General features: G+C 45.8%; 1 protein-coding gene across 1 annotated transcript in view; it reads left to right on the top strand.

Annotated features, from left to right (window-relative positions):
• LTN1 (listerin E3 ubiquitin protein ligase 1) overlaps positions 1-19,136 on the top strand; it is a 102,067-nt gene that overhangs the window by 59,963 nt on the left and 22,968 nt on the right. Inside the window, exons 23-26 of the mRNA XM_040423202.1 lie at positions 591-825; positions 7,118-7,183; positions 9,837-10,023; positions 11,842-12,013. Coding sequence (XP_040279136.1) covers positions 591-825; positions 7,118-7,183; positions 9,837-10,023; positions 11,842-12,013 — 660 coding nt within the window. The remainder of the gene's footprint in view (positions 1-590; positions 826-7,117; positions 7,184-9,836; positions 10,024-11,841; positions 12,014-19,136) is intronic.

Below are 19,136 nucleotides of genomic sequence, written 5' to 3' on the forward strand. Positions count from 1 at the left end.
ACAGATTACGCATCTGAACGCCATCTACACCTTTTGGGAGCATTTTTTTTCTTTTATGATTGCATGCTACTCATTTTGGGCCAAAAATTCTTTTTTTCAATTGGTCTTTATTAGAACTGTTCAGCCGTTTCGGAGATACAAGGGTTAAAAATCAGTCTTTTTGCAAGCTGTCACAGTCTGTTTTCTGTGAATCCGGTCATCTGACCATCTCCTGACCTCACAAACACTTATTTACGCCCATATTCCTATCAGTTGCTTAAGAATTGAGCTATAATGAGTGTTTATGAGGTCCGGAGATCGCCAGATGACTGGATTCAAAGAAAACACTGTGGCAGCATGCAAAAAGACTGATTTGTTTAACCCTTGTATCTTAGAAACGGCTGAACATTTCTAATAGAGACTACCAAGATTTTTTAGCCCAAAAGGAGTAAAATGCAATCATTAAAAAAATAAATGACCCCATGGTGTCCATTTCCTCTAAGGCGTGTTTTCATGGAAGCCGTACAGTTCATGTCCAGCACATTCCTGGGTTTCCTGTAGAACGTGATGAAAGCGCCTGTGTTGTCCTGACTCTTACTTTGTGTGTGCAGGGGAGAGCAAGGCGTCCGAGGTTTCGGATCACTCCTCCGTGCTGCAGTCTCTGGGCCACGCTTTGTCCTTCATCTCAAAGGAGCAGCTGCTGAACCACGACCTCCCGGCCAGGTTTGTCGCTGGACAGAAGAGCAACCTCCCGGACGGCCTTCAGAGCTTGCTGAATACCCTGTCCCCGCTCCTACTGTATAAAGACCGAGCCGTTCAGATCACAGTCTACCACATGCTGAAGAAGTAAGAGCACCATATGTTTCTCTCCTGCCCACCGCATGCCATGCAGGCATCTCCCATAGCGCCCTCTACTGTCCCTCTTTGTTATCTTGCATTTTTAGGCTGTGATTTTACAGACAGTCCAAGGATTTTGAAAGCAACGATGCATGGCCTCCAGTAGAACAGCGCAGAACTTCCCTTGGGAGGCTTTAGTCATTCTTTAGTTACAGACAGACACAAATATTTTTGTCTGCAGATTGGTGTAATTCTTCATCCTCGCTACATTCAGTTTCCAGATAAAAAGTCACTGGTGTGCTGAAATCCACACGCAGCGTCATAGTAATTCATACCATTCCTATAAGAGCGGTCTTCTGTCAGTAAAACACGAGGTTGATGAAAAGTTTGGTGTTTTCAGGATTCAAAAAACATGGCTTCTTTCTTTTTGGAAAACCAGCGCCACACCTGTCCACAGGTTGGGTGTGGTATTGCAGCTCAGTTCACAGGAGCTGAGATGTAAAACCAGACACAGCCCATAGACAGGCGAGGGACTGCAGTGTTCATAAGAGAGATCTCAATGATATGGCCTCTTTTACTTATTATTAGTGTTGAGCGAACTTGTGTTTTGAGTTCAGCATCCAAAGTTCGGCCTCGGGTTATCGAAGAATTCCGTTATGGATTCCAAATTCCGTTATGGTCCGTGGTAGCGGAATCCATAACTGGATTCTTCGATAACCCAAACTTATTATGCAACATGCATACACCCCTTCCAGAGTGGCTTACCCACTTTTGTGATCCTACTTGGTCGTCTCCACTGGATTCAGTGTCAGTCTCTCCCCAGAGACTAGATGGGTAGACTTGCTATTTTGGGATCTGTGATTGCGATCCTTTTGGAATTCCTGCAAAGAGAGAGATTGTAAAGCAGTCGTGTGGTGGGGTAGAGTTTTTTTAGAAAAGGGGTAGAATGGGTTAAAAAAAACACAAAAAAAAACATTACTCACCTCATCGATTCCCTCGCCGCTGCTGTACCCGAACTTACCGGGCCTTTGCTTCCTGGTCCAGTCTTGGCTCAAATTAAATGGGAAATGCATCTGCTGAGGCAGATCACCGCTATAGCCAGTAATTGACTATCCTGGCATTTCCTGCCGTGGGATCCAGTAAGCGTAGGAATTGGATTGACAGGGGATGTATAAGGTTGAGCAATGCTTCTTTTTTTTTTTTTTTTTGTAACCTATTCTGCTGCTTTTCTAAAAAGTTGTATCTCGCTGGACAGAAGAGCGACTGAGCTGGAAATTGTCGGGAACAAACTGTCCATTCCCGATAATTGCCTGCTTGTCAGAGGAGGTGAGAGCTGCATTTCATGCTACAATCATCTCTGTATGGGCCAAGTGATTCATTGTTTCTGGGCAGCAGAGAGGAAGAGCCGGCCCTGGGAGTGACAGACACCAAACCCAGTAGCCGTGACCAGTTAAGTATGATCTCCACTGAGGGTCGGCCACTCTGGGAAGTCTTAAAAGGGTCGTCTCACTTCAGCAAATGGCATTTAGAGAGAAAGTTAATACAAGGCACTTCCTAATGTATTGTGATTGTCCATATTGCCTCCTTTGCTGGCTGGATTCATTTTTCCATCACATTATACACTGCTCGTTTCCATGGTTCCTCGGTCTGATATCTCCTCCAGACACAATCCCTGTAGTTGGAAAAAAGACCCTAGGTAAGGTTCCAGATGTATGGCGTCTCACATCTGGAACCTTACCTATGGTCTTTTTCCCAAGTACAGGGATTGTGTCTGGAGGAGATATCAGACCGATGACCTGATAATTGGATCACCATCGGACTGACTCCTATATACTATACTACCCCCTGAAGAACCTGTGAAAATACTGGGGAAACGCAGCGTTGGGGATATTTTTGTTTCTTTATTGTCCCTTGGGACCCATTGGAACAGGACTATAGATTTTATTTATGGTTCTCTTGGGACTGCCCTGTTTATAAGAGAGTTTATCAACTACTTTTAGGGCAAGGGTAGGGATTTTGTAAGGGTTTAGCCACCAAGAGGCGGGGTCGCCCCTTTCGGGGAGGGTGCTCTGCCTGTAGGCAGGGAGAGATCTAGGGATATATAGGCTATTCCCAACAATAACCAGCGTAAATGGATATATCAAATGTCTTGGGTTAAATTTAGAAATAGAAAGTCCAGCTAAGGTATAACCCTAAATTGTGGATAATCTTTATTCATAATAACAAAACAAACATATGTCCTATCATGTCCAAACTCAAGCGTGTCCACCAAAATAATATAATGGGGGATGGATGACCCTGGTAATGATACTCAACCTAGGCCCTGCGCCCAGGGGCGACTCCTGAAGGTGGAGACCCCCCGTCCTCGAACCTCACTGGCAACTCCTAGTTATCCCTAAAGTGGAAGGGTGGATATAGAAAATATTGGTGGACAGGTCAGGTTTGGACACAAGAGGATAGAAAATGCACAGTGTATACACCCCTCTTGGTAAAAAAAAAAACCAAGAGGTACACGGTGCAAGAGACTACATAACACTGACGACACCTAGAAAAATGACAGACGTATCTGTGTCATTTTTCTAGGTGTCGTCAGTGTTATGTAGTCTCTTGCACCGTGTACCTCTTGTTTTTTTTTATTTGGGACACATCGAATATCAATAAGACGTGAATATGAAAGATACTTTGAATCCCATCTTCTCATGATATCCTGTGTCAACAAACCGTGAGTAAAGAAGGACATCTTATGTCCCACCTCTTGATACACCTGTTTATAATCCAGATTATATATTGCGTATACAGTACTTACCTATAACTTAGACCCTGTACAGGTGGCACAATATATGACTATGTAGGAGTTAAAATCGTACCACTTGTAGAGGTTTTCATATTTTAATATATATTGAATAAAAGGTATATTTTAATTAAGGGAGTTTATTTGGGTAAAATGAAGTCAGCCAGCAAAGGAGGCAATATGGACAATCACAATACATCAGTAAGTGTTTTTTTATTAACTTCCTCTACATGACAAATGCCATTTGCTGAAATGACACAACCCCTTTAATTAATGTATCTATATTTCTTTATAATGATAAATATTCTTTTTTTTACCTGATTTCATTTTCTGTTTAGATTTCCCGATGTTTGCTACTTATATATAATGTTATGTGACGACTGTAAAGCCTGTCTGTATAATTTGTACACTTAGTTAAAGAGTAACTAAACTTTTATAATAATTTTTAATATGTTGTCCCTAATCCCCTAAATAAAATTTTTCTAATATACTTTATTAATTTTGTATTTTTACTATACTTTTACATCCCTAAAGCTCACCATTCAGTGCGCGCCCAAACCTCTGCTCTCCCTACAGCGCTGACAGCTCAGGGGTGAACGGGGCACAAAGTACGCATTTTATGAACGGGCAGCAGCAGCGCTGGGAGTACGGGCAGGAGCACATATTGCTGCTCTTGCCCGTGCTCCCCTCCCCGGAAAATGACTAACTGTTGGCATGGCACATGGGTACCCTGTACCCATCTACTATGCCAGGATTAGCTGAGCGGAGCTGCTCCTGCTGCTGCCTGCTGCGCTAAGCTAAGAGAACTGCATAACAGCACTTAGCTTAGCGGAGCAGGCAGAAGCAGGAGCCGCTCTGCTCAGCTATTCCTGGCATAGTAGATGGGTACAGGGTACCCATGTGCCATGCCAACAGTTAGTAATTGTCCTGGGAGCACGGGCAGGAGCAGCAATATGCGCTCCTGCCCGTACTCCCTGCGCTGCTGCTGCCTGTTCATAAAAGGAGTACTTTGTGCCCCGTTCACCCCTGAGCTGTCAGCAGTGTGGGGAGAGCAGAGGTTTGAGCGCGCACTGAATGGTGAGCTTTAGGGAGGTAAAAGTCTAGTAAAAATACAAAATTAATAAATAAAGTCAAGGGACAACATTTTAAAAATTATTATAAAAGTTTAGTTACTCTTTAATGGTTGTTATTTTGGAGAGGGGACAACGGTTCTTACATTTAATACAGAGATGGTAACAGCTGCAGGAAAACGACAACAGATGTGACGGGAGCCCAATGGGGAAATCTTCACATCAAAGGCCTCCATTTACCTTTCATTATTTTTGGTTGATCTGGCAGCATTTAATATTTATTACAGTCGTGATGTTGTCTTAGAGGAGGATGAGGGACATTTCCCTGGTTTTAATTAAGATCCTCCAGCTTCCAAAAGTTGGATTCGGTATTGACTACAATGGCTGATGAACACTGACTGAGGGATAGCCTCTTTTTGTATACGGATGACCTATCATCATCATCATCATCATCATCAGGCAATATCAGATCGTGGGGGTCCGACACCTGACACCCCCACGTTCAGCTGTCTGCCGCAGCCGCGGACTGTAGTGGGCGGAGCCAGAAGCAGACCTTTCTGTCCACCGGGCAGTGGTCGTGCCAGGGTACTGTTACCGTCTCATTTATAATATATTCACAGGAGATGTCCTAAATGTCTGACGGATGCAGGTCCCAACTCTGGTACCCGCGTTGGTCTCTAGAACGTCAGGCCTGTGTGTGGTCGGAACAGTGGATATAGATGAGCCAGCTGCACTGTGCTGTTTCTTTGGTTCCCATTCAAGTCAATGGGAATTACATAAATACCATAGCTCAGCGAGTCGCACAGTCTCTGCACCAGTTACTGAAGCAGTGCTGCCATGTTTCCAGCGTGGAGCGAGTCGTTCCGAGATGATGATAACCTTTCAAAAAGTAAAATTAAGTGACTGGATTTGACCGTTTAGTCGGTGTACTATTTTTTGACTGTATCTGGACTATACATTTTGACTGTAATGCAAACCTGCTGTTTACAGATCTTGTTATAGCCTTAGTTAGTTTTTTTATTCAGGCCGTGTCCGCCGCCCCTGCAACAGTTGTCCCAATAAACTGAAAATGAAAAAAAAAAAAAAAAACTAAGACATTTCCTGCCGTTTTGTTTCTATGGCTCCTATGCAGACTGTTCCTCCATAGTGAAAGACAGAAGCAGATTCCATTCACATGTCTGCAAGTGTTTTGCGGACCGCTCATGGCTGGCACTTTAAATAGAAATGCCTTTCCTTGTCCGTTTCTGCATATAAGAACGGGACATGTTTTATTTTTTTGCGGAATGGAAGTGCGGATGCGGAACGGAAGTGCAGATGCGGACAGCAAGTGCAGATGCGGAAGTGCAGATGCGGACGGGTCCGGATCCGTTCCGCAACGTTGCGGAACGGGTCCGGACCCATTTTGCGGACGTGTGAATGGACCCTTATCCTGCAGACTCGTGCGTGCTTCTATTTGACCCCTATGTTGTACAAATATACATTTGGTACGTTGGTCAGAAGGAGGGGACAGATAGAAGGGGGTGTGACTGCAGCTCTGACTACACATAGTTTTTGTTGTCTGTTACCATGGAGACACATAATGTGCACGGGGGCTATAACAATGAAGCAGTGTGGTGAGAAGTTTTTAATTAACACCTATCACAAAGTTGCTTCATTTTTCATTATGTATTCATTGAGATAACGTTTGCAAATATGGATAATATTAATATTCCCAGTTCAGCCATCCATGACTTAAGGTTTCCCCAGAGGTGCCTGGGTTTAATAAACCCATGTGGCAAACTGTATCTGTAACTCCTATAGGAGTGAACGGGACCTATAGGAAATACTACGTTCAGAGTACACCATTCTAAACCTGAGGTTCTAATTAGAGATTTAAAGGCAATTTAAACCTGCGGGGTCAATTTTTGTATTATTGCATTGCACTCTTTTTGAGCTGAAAATCATTTTTTCAATTGGTCTTTATTAAAAAATGTTGAGCCCTTTTCCTTGTACAGCCTTGAGATTCTCTTGTAGCCTGCTGTCTGTTTTCACTCCGTTCCATCAGGCAGTTCAGCTGACGGCTCCTCATCTCTGACCTCCTAAGCACTCATTATAGATCATTTCTTATTTTACTGATCAGAACATGTCTTAAATAAGTGTTTATTAACTTTTAGTAATTTAGAGATGAGGGTAATTAGATGACCGGCCACCCATCTGTCACATCTGGAATCGGGACACGGCAATAAACGTTAGAGGGTCATCTGGTCCCACCGAAATCGGCGAGTTTAGGCGGCATTGGGTATGGCTACCTTTACCGTAAGAGAATCCATCATGAGTCGTTTGAGCGTGTCATAGAGAGATGCTAGAGAGACAATATATGTAAGGTAGAGCGTGACGTTAAGTGAAGTGATCTGTACCCGTCCGGCCGCCATATTGTTATCACCTCTTTGTTTACTCGCAGAATTATGTCCGACCTGCCAGCGTTTGATGAAGACCATGGATCTGAAGATGAAGAGGAACCTGCTTTGTAAGTCTGTCTCTACATTACATATAACACTCATTTAAAGGGTTTTTCCAGGTTCAGGGCCGATCTTTGGTATATGCTGCTCTTTATTTCTATCCTACATATGAGTGGAGCATACGAGCACTTCCTTGCTCCGATGCCCCCCTTTGTCACGCTGCAATCGCACAGTGCAATGACGTGCTTTCATTGTGCCGGCGACTGACCGGTCTTTTCATCACTATGGTAAGCCAAAAATAAAAAATAAATAAAAAATGTGCAGATGATGCCTGCACACAGTGACGGGGGCGCTATTAGTCTCATTGCACAGAAGCTCCGCTCCATTCAGTGCACAGACACTCCCCCAGACCTACTGCCTGGCTCTGTCAGTCAATGCTCCATGGGCGGCCATTTATGTGACCAGCTGACGTGTAATGCCACATTTGCCCTGCAGGGACATGCATGGTGAGAAGCAACCTCATCCAGCGATGAGACGACCCCTTTAAGGGCTCCCTCTTACAGAATGGGTCCGCAGCTTCTGGTCACTCTGATCTGTTTAGTTCACGGTTAAAAATAAAACTTGAGGATGATGATGATGATGAGTTTGTTCCTCTCTTGTGCAGCGAGGTTTCAGTGTTGAGGAACATCCCCACAAGAAGTGACTCATGGCTGATTATTGGCATGGAGCAGGCACAGGGCAGCCTTCATCTGTGGATGTAGGGAAGAAGAAGAAAAATTGGCGTAAAACTGACAAATTAGAATAAATGAATACCCAAAGTGCAATAAATTAAATTGGATTTGATGAAGTAGATGTGGCTTTTCTTCCCCCAGTATGTTCCAATGAACGCCATGGAATTTCTTCTTCATATTAGAAGCATGCCAGGTTCTTGTTCCTATGAACATCACCTAAAAAGAGGAGGGGGGGGGGGGGCGGACTAAGCCTGGGATTTCCATAGTTTTTTTTTCTGGTGATGATTAACTGCTTGTTTCCATGAAAGGGGCTATCTGGAGCCCAAAAGGGGAGATAGATGAGGATCCCAGGATTTGTAATCTTTTAGCACAAAATGTCAGGCCTTAGACCAGGAAGAAACAATACTGTCTGATTGCAAAAACTATTGAGTGTCGATTAAAGGGGTTATCCTATGATTGATGTAAAAAACGAAAATCAGTCATCGTCTTATAGCACATGACAATACATTTCTAACAAAGCTAGAACCAGCCCTGTACCTCACATGGATCCAGAGATCTCCCCATTCATTGCCCCAATTGTTCTACTAGATTATCTTCATCCTAGCAGCTCAGGGGGCGTGTCCTTTCTGCTGCAGCTCAGGGGGCGTGTCCTTTCTGCTGCAGCTCGGGGGGGGATCCTTTCTGCTGCAGCTCGGGGGGGTGTCCTTTCTGCTGCAGCTCGGGGGGCGTGTCCTTTCTGCTGCAGCTGGGGGGTGTGTCCTTTCTGCTGCAGCTCAGGGGGGCGTGTCCTTTCTGCTGCAGCTCTCTCCCTGTAACTGCCACAGCTTCTAACAGATTTAACATTAAAGAGTAATTAAACTTTTATATACATTTTTGTTAAGCTGCCCTAATAACAGTTTTTGTAATATAGTTTATTCATGTTTTTTCTATTTTGAATACACTTTTCCGTCCCAAAAGCGCACTTTTTGCTGTGCGCTTAAAATCTACTTCTCTCTACACAGCTGAGGAGTTCGGGCTGTACAGTTTGTTAATGGGGCCGCAGCGCAGGGAGTACGGGCAGGAGCGCATATTGCTTCTCTTGCCCGTGCCCCCCGCTCAACTAATCCTGGCATAGCACATGGTTACAGAGTTCCTACCCACGTGCTATGCCAGGAGTTGTTAAACCTCCGGGGGACATTAGGGACACATTCACAAAAATGTATACAAATGTTTAGTTACTCTTTAAGCACGTTCGACCAGCTGAGACAGACAAAAAAATAAGGATATGGACAAACAGCAGGTGGCGCTATACAGATACATTTTATGGAATAACTCACTGGCTATACTAAATTTTTAATTACATGCAATTACAAAATTATTCAGATCCGGTTACTGGTTTGAAAAATGTAGATTATTTTTTGTGGCACAACCCCTTTAATGTTATTTCCCATTGAGCCACACAGGTAGGGTTCTCCATCCATAAGAGTGGCTTTAAGGGGTCAACCAAATAGCTAATAAAAAAATACATGTAAACCTCATCCTTCATCCTTCCTTGTGGTATTTTGCAAAAATCTTTGTGGAGCCCTAGACTACGACTTGGCATGAAGCGCCAAGCTTCAAATAATAGAAAATAATACATATCATGTATCTGTCTACAAGAGCACAGACCGTGCAGCTGCTCTAAGGGCCTTGGAAAGAGGGGACCCACTTCTGATTGGACTGGGCGGTGGGTGGGTGTTTGAGCATTAAAAAGAACGCCCATTCCCAATCATTGACCAGTGTAAAGAGGGCGTCGATCAGCCAACCAACTTATGTAGTTTCCATTAGCCAGTGTGAAACGGGGGGGAAAAAAGAGCGCGATTAGTTTTATCCTTACGGAAAGCACAGCATTGCAATGGTGGCTGTGTTTGAACTTCGCTATGGGGTCCCGTCTCTTCTGTCTAGTTAAAAGGGGGCTTTTGGCTCTGTGCGCCTTTTTTCTTAACCACAAGGTTTGATCCTCTGTTTGTAGGTCTCCACCAGCCGCCCTGATGTCCGCCCTCGCTACTCTAGAAGACTTAGTAGAAGCTCTTCTCGAAGGAATCCAAGTAGGCGAATTTGCCGTGATCCAGCCATTGAAAGAAGAGTTCTGCTTTGTTCTTGGTTATCTTCTGACTTGGAAGCTCATACTGACTTTCTTTAAGGCTGCGTCATCACAAGTATGTTCTTATTATCGATATTGGCTTTCCATCTGGAGTATGGATTTATAACTTGGCATGTGATAATCCTGATTGTTGTCTGACCACCAGTCCAGAGCTTGCTCTTCTGTGTAGACAGGATGTCAGTCTCTCCTGTGTGGCTGACTTCATGTGAATCATTATCTATCCAATCACTTCCTGCAGCTCTAAAACACCTCCCCACCAATCTCCACCCACATATGTCTTCTCATGTATAGAGTGCTGCTGGAGATATATCAGGAGTGCCGTGATACAATGATTGGCACATACTCTCCTGACTCGCAGTAACTGTCGGCACTTTCTGTGTGTGCTGTGTGCAGGGTCTCCATTGTATCATATGAGATGCTGCTGCACACTGCTCTCCCTTGTCTCCTGCTTGTAAGAGCTGACAGGGTAAAACCCATCACAAGCAGGAGGCAGGGAAGATGGAGTGAAGCTGAATCCCATAGGACTGCACTTCACGTGTGAGTTAGGTGAAAGAAGTTTTACATTACTGGTCTATCACTGGCCGTTGTTGGTCGTCTTCTGAGACATGATGGCACATGTAGGCTGCATTAGGAGAACCATATCTGAGGGAAAGAATAATCAAGATGGCAGACAGCCCATAAATGGCACACCAACCAGGTACACCAGGTATCCACAAGAGCCTCGCTCACCACTAGGAGCTTACTGTATATACTTTAAACCTAGTAATAATAAGACAGTATATGGTAAGCGCTTAACCCAGTAATGAAAATATACACCATGGACAGGTTCCAATTCCCACAACGTGATGTACATTTTAGTCGTCAGGGTGATCTATGGCAGGGATAGGGCTGTATCTGCCACAGCTACTGATCCTAGCAGTTAACCCCTTCAGTCCTGCAGACATGATTTTTGCAGGAGTGTACAATGGAGGGAGCTCCCCTTTGTAGCGTTGATCACCAAGATTGGCATTACTACGGACAAAGCTTTGGGAGCTGGTCCCTGGGACTGTTTCCTGTATATGCCTGAGGGGTTAACTGCCGCTGATCGCAACTACTTGTCATAGAGGTCGGGTGCCGGCGATGTAATTCTGCAGCCAGCACCCGCCTCCTGTATTTGAATTAATGGGTGAGTTAACATCACTGGTGGCGCAGTGGCCATAGCCCCTCCCCTCCTCCGCCCCCCTCTCCTCCGCCCCCCTCTCCTCTCATTGGTGGCAGCAGCACAGGGGGGAGGGCGAGACTGCTTCCTTCTCCCCTGTGCTGCTGAGCGAACGCCTGCGCTGGGGCAAGGAATTATTGGCTCCCATGCCCCGCCGCAATATTCAGCTACAGCACGGCAGCCCTGTCGCAAATGGTGACGAGGCTAAAAAGTCTGCAAATTTTAAGGCGCATTGGCTACCATTTTGGTCGCCATCTGGAGCGCTGTACTGAGCTTACCTGTTGTATCTGAACTCACGTTGGAGAAGCTCCACCCATTGTATCTACCAATAGCCATCCGCTTTTGTGAAAGTCATCGTCCACCATTGGTGGGCGGAGTTTGTCCACGTCGATTCAGCCACCCCTTGTTGTCCTACTGTAATGGGTGGTATAACAGTCTAGCCCTCTTGACTGAGAAAGAAAGCCAAGTGATCCCTCTTGGCCAGTTTTCCATCGAGCTCTCCCTTATCCACAGTACCTCAAGGGTACGAAGACCTCAAGGGCCCGGTAAGCGACCAATACTATCCTTACTTGCTTAGGGCTAATTTTTTAGAAAGTTGCCTCCACGACTCTTTATTTGTAATGCAACCTCCAAATGCAGAGCTTAATTCTAATCGGTCATTCTTCTCTCTACCAGCTGCGGGCGCTCTACTCTCAGTACCTTCGAAAGACAAAGAGCTTGAATAGACTGCTTTACAACTTGTTTAAGCTGATGCCTCATACACCAGTATTTCCTGGCCAAGTGAGCGATGCAGCCTGCAAAGAGCCCAAAACCTTCTTTACTGAAGAGCTAGCCTTAACGGTGCAAGGTGAGTTCATAAACCCCCACCATATAGCATCCGTAAAGGGTTCTTCTACCCCTTATAACGTACTCTCATAGACAATCCAAATAAAGAACCCCCATTGTTTTACAGGGTCACGGCAAAATACATTTAAATGGAACCCCTTAGCTGGATATTGCCCCCAAACTCTCTGGTATACCTGACCGTTGTGCTCTTCCGGTCCATGATGGGGTCTTTAATTGCCTCAACTGATGGCTCACCATATGCAAATGAGCAGTTTGGAGTCAGAGAGGCAGAGACCTTAAGACTCAAAGTCAGGCTTGCTATGCCCAAATCCCACACCATTAGTTTTAATTGATGTCCATAAGGACAGGGAATGTCATCTGCAGCACAACAGCGCGTTGTTGCATGCGCACAACTTGCTGAGGGCTGCAGTCGATGCTCCCCGTCTTCATGGACATCATTTGAGACCAATGGGGCTGAGTCTCAAGGTCTCCACCTCCTTAACTCCAAACCGCTCATTAAAGTGATTTAAAGTGGATTTTTGGAAATTTCAGTCATCAGTAGAGGCAGTAAAAGACCCCCATCGGGGACATGAATAAATCCGAATGGTCAGGTACTCCAGGAGGATTGTGGGGCAATACCCTTCTAACCAATTCCCTTTTAAAGAGATTTTAGGCTGTAATATTAAAGTGTTAGTTTTAACATATCATCATGATGTGGAGCTTCCTGCCAGGGAATCCCTTTAAAGGACAGACTGACCATAGACCCTATAACCGGAAATTTCCTGGTTGGCTGGTACATAATGATCTGATGCTCTCCTGAATTCAAATGCCTCACCATCCTCAGGACATTGATCACTTGAATACTGCAGGGGCAATATATTGTGCTGCACTGTGATATTGGGTTCTGCAGGGGCAGTATTTTGTGCTGCACTGTGTTATTGGTTTCTGCAGGGGCAGTATTTTGTGGTGCACTGTGATATTGGGTTTTGCAGGGGCAGTATATTGTGCTGCACTGTGATATTGGGTTCTGCAGGGGCAGTATTTTGTGCTGCACTGTGATATTGGGTTCTGCAGGGGAAGTATTTTGTGCTGCACTGTGATATTGGGTTCTCCAGGGGCAGTATTTTGTGCTGCACTGTGATATTGGGTTCTGCAGGGGCAGTATTTTGTGCTGCACTGTGATTTTGGGTTCTGCAGGGGCAGTATTTTGTGCTGCACTGTGATATTGGGTTCTGCAGGGGCAGTATTTTGTGCTGCACTGTGATATTGGGTTCTGCAGGGACAGTATTTTGTGCTGCACTGTGATATTGGGTTCTGCAGGGGCAGTATTTTGTGCTGCACTGTGATATTGGGTTCTGCAGGGGCAGTATTTTGTGCTGCACTGTGATATTGGGTTCTGCAGGGGCAGTATTTTGTGCTGCACTGTGATATTGGGTTCTGCAGGGGCAGTCTTTTGTGCTGCACTGTGATATTGGGTTCTGCAGGGGCGGTATATTGTGCTGCACTGTGATATTGGGTTCTGCAGGGGCAGTATATTGTGCTGCACTGTGATATTGGGTTCTGCAGGGGCAGTATATTGTGCTGCACTGTGATATTGGGTTCTGCAGGGGCGGTATATTGTGCTGCACTGTGATATTGGGTTCTGCAGGGGCGGTATTTTGTGCTGCACTGTGATATTGGGTTCTGCAGGGGCAGTATTTTGTGCTGCACTGTGATATTGGGTTCTGCAGGGGCAGTATTTTGTGCTGCACTGTGATATTGGGTTCTGCAGGGGCAGTATTTTGTGCTGCACTGTGATATTGGGTTCTGCAGGGGCAGTATTTTGTGCTGCACTGTGATATTGGGTTCGGCAGGGGCAGTATTTTGTGCTGCACTGTTATTGGGTTCTGCAGGGGCAGTATTTTGTGGTGCACTGTGATATTGGGTTCTGCAGGGGCAGTCTTTTGTGCTGCACTGTGATATTGGGTTCTGCAGGGGCAGTCTTTGTGCTGCACTGTGATATTGGGTTCTGCAGGGGCAGTATTTTGTGCTGCACTGTGATATTGGGTTCTGCAGGGGCAGTATTTTGTGCTGCACTGTGATATTGGGTTCTGCAGGGGCAGTATTTTGTGCTGCACTGTGATATTGGGTTCTGCAGGGGCAGTATTTTGTGCTGCACTGTGATATTGGGTTCTGCAGGGGCAGTATTTTGTGCTGCACTGTGATATTGGGTTCTGCAGGGGCAGTATTTTGTGCTGCACTGTTATTGGGTTCTGCAGGGGCAGTATTTTGTGCTGCACTGTGATATTGGGTTCTGCAGGGGCGGTATATTGTGCTGCACTGTGATATTGGGTTCTGCAGGGGCAGTATTTTGTGCTGCACTGTGATATTGGGTTCTGCAGGGGCAGTATTTTGTGCTGCACTGTGATATTGGGTTCTGCAGGGGCGGTATATTGTGCTGCACTGTGATATTGGGTTCTGCAGGGGCAGTATTTTGTGCTGCACTGTGATATTGGGTTCTGCAGGGGCAGTATTTTGTGCTGCACTGTTATTGGGTTCTGCAGGGGCAGTATTTTGTGCTGCACTGTGATATTGGGTTCTGCAGGGGCAGTATTTTGTGCTGCACTGTGATATTGGGTTCTGCAGGGGCAGTATTTTGTGCTGCACTGTGATATTGGGTTCTGCAGGGGCAGTATTTTGTGCTGCACTGTGATATTGGGTTCTGCAGGGGCAGTATTTTGTGCTGCACTGTGATATTGGGTTCTGCAGGGGCGGTATATTGTGCTGCACTGTGATATTGGGTTCTGCAGGGGCAGTATTTTGTGCTGCACTGTGATATTGGGTTCTGCAGGGGCAGTATTTTGTGCTGCACTGTTATTGGGTTCTGCAGGGGCAGTATTTTGTGGTGCACTGTGATATTGGGTTCTGCAGGGGCAGTATTTTGTGCTGCACTGTGATATTGGGTTCTGCAGGGGCAGTATTTTGTGCTGCACTGTTATTGGGTTCTGCAGGGGCAGTATTTTGTGCTGCACTGTGATATTGGGTTCTGCAGGGGCAGTATTTTGTGCTGCACTGTGATATTGGGTTCTGCAGGGGCAGTATTTTGTGCTGCACTGTGATATTGGGTTCTGCAGGGGCGGTATTCTATGGTATTGCTGGCCCTGCCTACTTCTGTTGTCCTACCTTCTGTCAATGAGATTTTGCCTACAACATAGAGCCACTGTTTGTATGGGCCACATTAAGTTCCCAGTCCTCCCCTGACTCCCTTTCAGGGGCGGACTGGGAACTTAATGTGGCCCTGGAGAAAAAGGTAAAAATGGCCCCATGTTGCAGGTGGGTCCAAATTGACAGAATGTAGGGCAACATAATTAGGCAGGGCCGAGCAATTCCGTAGTGCAGAACAATATACCGACCCAGCTGAACCAAATACCGCAGAGCAGCACAAAATTGCGCCACAGTATTCAATTGTATCGCTGTCCTGAGGACGTTGATGCGGTTGAATTCAGGAGGACACCTGCTGGCCATCTGCGTAGGAGAGAATCGGATCATTATGTACCCAACTGGCGGCCATGAGGAGGGGTTGTGTGGCCCTGTAAGGTCTATGGCCAATTGACTAGCCTACAGAGAGCCCAGGGTTTCACTGACCCCGAGAAGCATACTGTATAACAGATGTCAGGGACTACAGCCAGTGTTGGACACCGATAGTCTGGTGTTCCTATCCTGTGTCGTCCAAAACTGATGTCATATCTGCTGCGATGGGAAGTTTGATAATGTAGGGATATGTAGCCAAGATTTACTCTACAAAATCTAGTTGTTTTTTTTTTCTGCATGGAAATATTGTCATCTTGTGAGGCTGGAATTGTGACCGCTTAGATCCAAATCAATTACCCCGATGGACATTTCTATAATGAAGTGGATTATAGATGAACGATAAGGGACGAGGCGGGGAGCTAAATCTTACTTGGAGCAAACCGTATGCATCCCGGAAAAGCAAAGTCCGATTAAAAGAGACTTTTTAGGGAATCGTTATTTGTTGCAAGGGGGCATGCCTGGATTTAGAGATTGATGGCCAATCCTTATGATCGGTCGTTACTATGTCATTGGGTGATCAGCGGCTTCAGTGTAGGGCCGGCGCCAGAACTGCACAGCTCCATCCATTGTGTGCGTCTGCAGCGCTGCTCCCATTCACAGGTACGTAGAGTCACAGCCAAAAGTTTTGAGACCGACACAAATTTTGGTTTTCACAAAGTTTGATGCTTTAATGTTTTTGTATCATTTTGTCAAACGTTTCTATGGTATAGTACAATTATGAGCATTTCATAAGTTTTTTTTTTTTTTTTTACTTTTCTTGACAAATACATTGTTTATGCAAAGACTTATTATTTCCAGCTTTGGTGAACAAAACATTAAGATTTTGGGTCCATGGCCCGGAAACTCCCCACATCCCAATCCCATTGAGAACCTGTGGTCAGTCCTCAGAAAATGGGTGGACAGACAAAAACACAGAAACTCCAAGCACTAATTAGGCAAGAATGGGTTGTCATTAGTCAGGATTTGGCCCAGAAGTTGATATCCAGCATGTCAGGGCGAACTGCAGAAGTTTTGAAAAGAAGGGTCAACATATTGAGAAATATTGAGTTTCTGCATAAACTTGATGTATTCATCTAGAAAAGTGAAGAAGGGATGCAAATGAGCTCTTTGCAAGCGCTGCCTCTGATGCCACCAGATGTAAGGCAGCTATCCTATAAGTCAATGTTCAATCCTTTAACTAAGCCTTGAGACATGACTTGGATATTTAAATAAGCCAGCATCTCATCTGCAGAAAGCTGTTTTGGGGTGATTGCCCCTCATCAGTGCAGAGCAAAGAGTACTGGCTTAACTGGGTGAGAGGACCAAGTCAGGATTTTGGGGGGTACTGTCTATCCTTTGGGAGAGAGTGCATTAATCGGCGTGAGGAGACTTATAGGCCATACATGCGCCCTCTCCCCAAGAAGAGATATTACCCCCCAAATCCTTATGGGGGCAGCTATCTTGCCTAAGCTGCTGTTTTACAGCATTTAGAAATGTGCTTTACCGCTGGCACATGGGCATGCACTGTGGTCTGAGGATGGTAATTGACTTCTGTGGGGGAATTTGCTAGACCTTTGCAAAGGTCATTGTGCAGCGAGGGGGAGAATGTGAGCTGTGATATTGATTGTGAACGGTATATATATCTATTAGGGCTGCACGATATATCGAAAAAATAATTGAATCGCGATAATCGCCAAATGCAATATGGCGATTTGGCCGACCAGAAAATGCTGCGATTATATATGAAGGGGCCCCGCGCACATAACTGGCTTTGTGTGTAAAGTATTTTACTACTGTCTGAAACAAGCTCTCTCCTATTGATAAAATGGCCAGCCTCTGTACTCACTGTCACTATGAATGCACTGCGGCGGGCCGGCCGGCGCGTGACTGACGTCACTTAGTCACGCTCCTGCTTCCTGAATTAAGTGGGAGGAGCGTGACTAAATTACGTCAGTCACCGGCCGGCCCGCTCGCTGCAGTGCTTTCATAGTGACAGTGAGTACAGAGGCTGGCCATGTTATCAATAGGAGAGAGATTGTTTCAGACAGTAGTAAAATACTTTACACACAAAGCCAGTTATGTGCGCAGTTTAGGACACATGAGGGGACACATAGGGCCATGAGGGGGACCAGCATAAGATGCTATATGTCTTATGCTGGCCCCCCTCATGGCCCTATGTGTCATAGCACACATCCCCTATAACAGCGTCATCCACAGGTCCCCCATAAGTGTCCTCCACAGATCCCCCACATAACAGCGTCGTCCTCCACAGATCCCCCACATAACAGCGTCGTCCTCCACAGATCCCCCACATAACAGCGTCGTCCTCCACAGATCCCCCACATAACGGCGTCCTCCACAGATCCCCCACATAACGGCGTCCTCCACAGATCCCCCACATAACAGCGTCCTCCACAGATCCCCCACATAACAGCGTCCTCCACAGATCCCCCACATAACAGCGTCCTCCACAGATCCCCCACATAACAGCGTCCTCCACAGATCCCCCACATAACAGCGTCGTCCTCCACAGATCCCCCACATAACGGCGTCCTCCACAGATCCCCCACATAACAGCGTCCTCCACAGATCCCCCACATAACAGCGTCCTCCACAGATCCCCCACATAACAGCGTCCTCCACAGATCCCCCACATAACAGCGTCCTCCACAGATCCCCCACATAACAGCGTCGTCCTCCACAGATCCCCCACATAACGGCGTCCTCCACAGATCCCCCACATAACAGCGTCCTCCACAGATCCCCCACATAACAGCGTCCTCCACAGATCCCCCACATAACAGCGTCCTCCACAGATCCCCCACATAACGGCGTCCTCCACAGATCCCCCACATAACAGCGTCCTCCACAGATCCCCCACATAACAGTGTCCACCACAGATCCCCCACATAATAAACAGTGTCATCCACAGATCCCCCACATAACAACAGCGTCATCCACAGATCCCCCACATAACAACAGCGTCATCCACAGATCCCCCACATAACAACAGCGTCATCCACAGATCCCCTATAACTATGTCATACCCAGCCGCGTCAGTAGTGGCTCATATGGGAAAATCCAAGCAAATAGACCTCTAGCACAATTCCCTTAAAATATCGCATCGCACATCGTTATTGTAATTTTTAGGGCCCTAATCGCAATCACACAGAATTCCCATATCGTGCAGCCCTAATATATATATATATCTGGCCTGTGTAAAAAAGGCAAGATTTTAGGAATATTTTTAACATAGATAGTGATATGAAAAAGATTCTAATAACATATAGGCAACTTAAAAACTTGATTCCGACAGTACATCACTTCATGGTCATGGACAGACTGGTTCCCATGAATTCACATCCAATAAATGTATATAAAAGCCCATAGCAACCATTCTATTTTAAATGACCACAAGTCCACATGTGCTGCCAGTAGAAATATGTGGCAAAGGAGATTTGCAGCGGGGACCCGGCATGGCATCCTCTTCTGGGTTAGGTTGTTCTGTGTTGGCCCCATACATCTAAAGAATAGGCAGTTTTGTCTATGGCCAAGTCACCTTTTTGGAGATTGTAGATTTATGGATCTCCCTGAGA

This window comes from Bufo bufo, chromosome 3, assembly GCF_905171765.1.
Source record: "Bufo bufo chromosome 3, aBufBuf1.1, whole genome shotgun sequence".
NCBI lineage: Eukaryota > Metazoa > Chordata > Amphibia > Anura > Bufonidae > Bufo > Bufo bufo.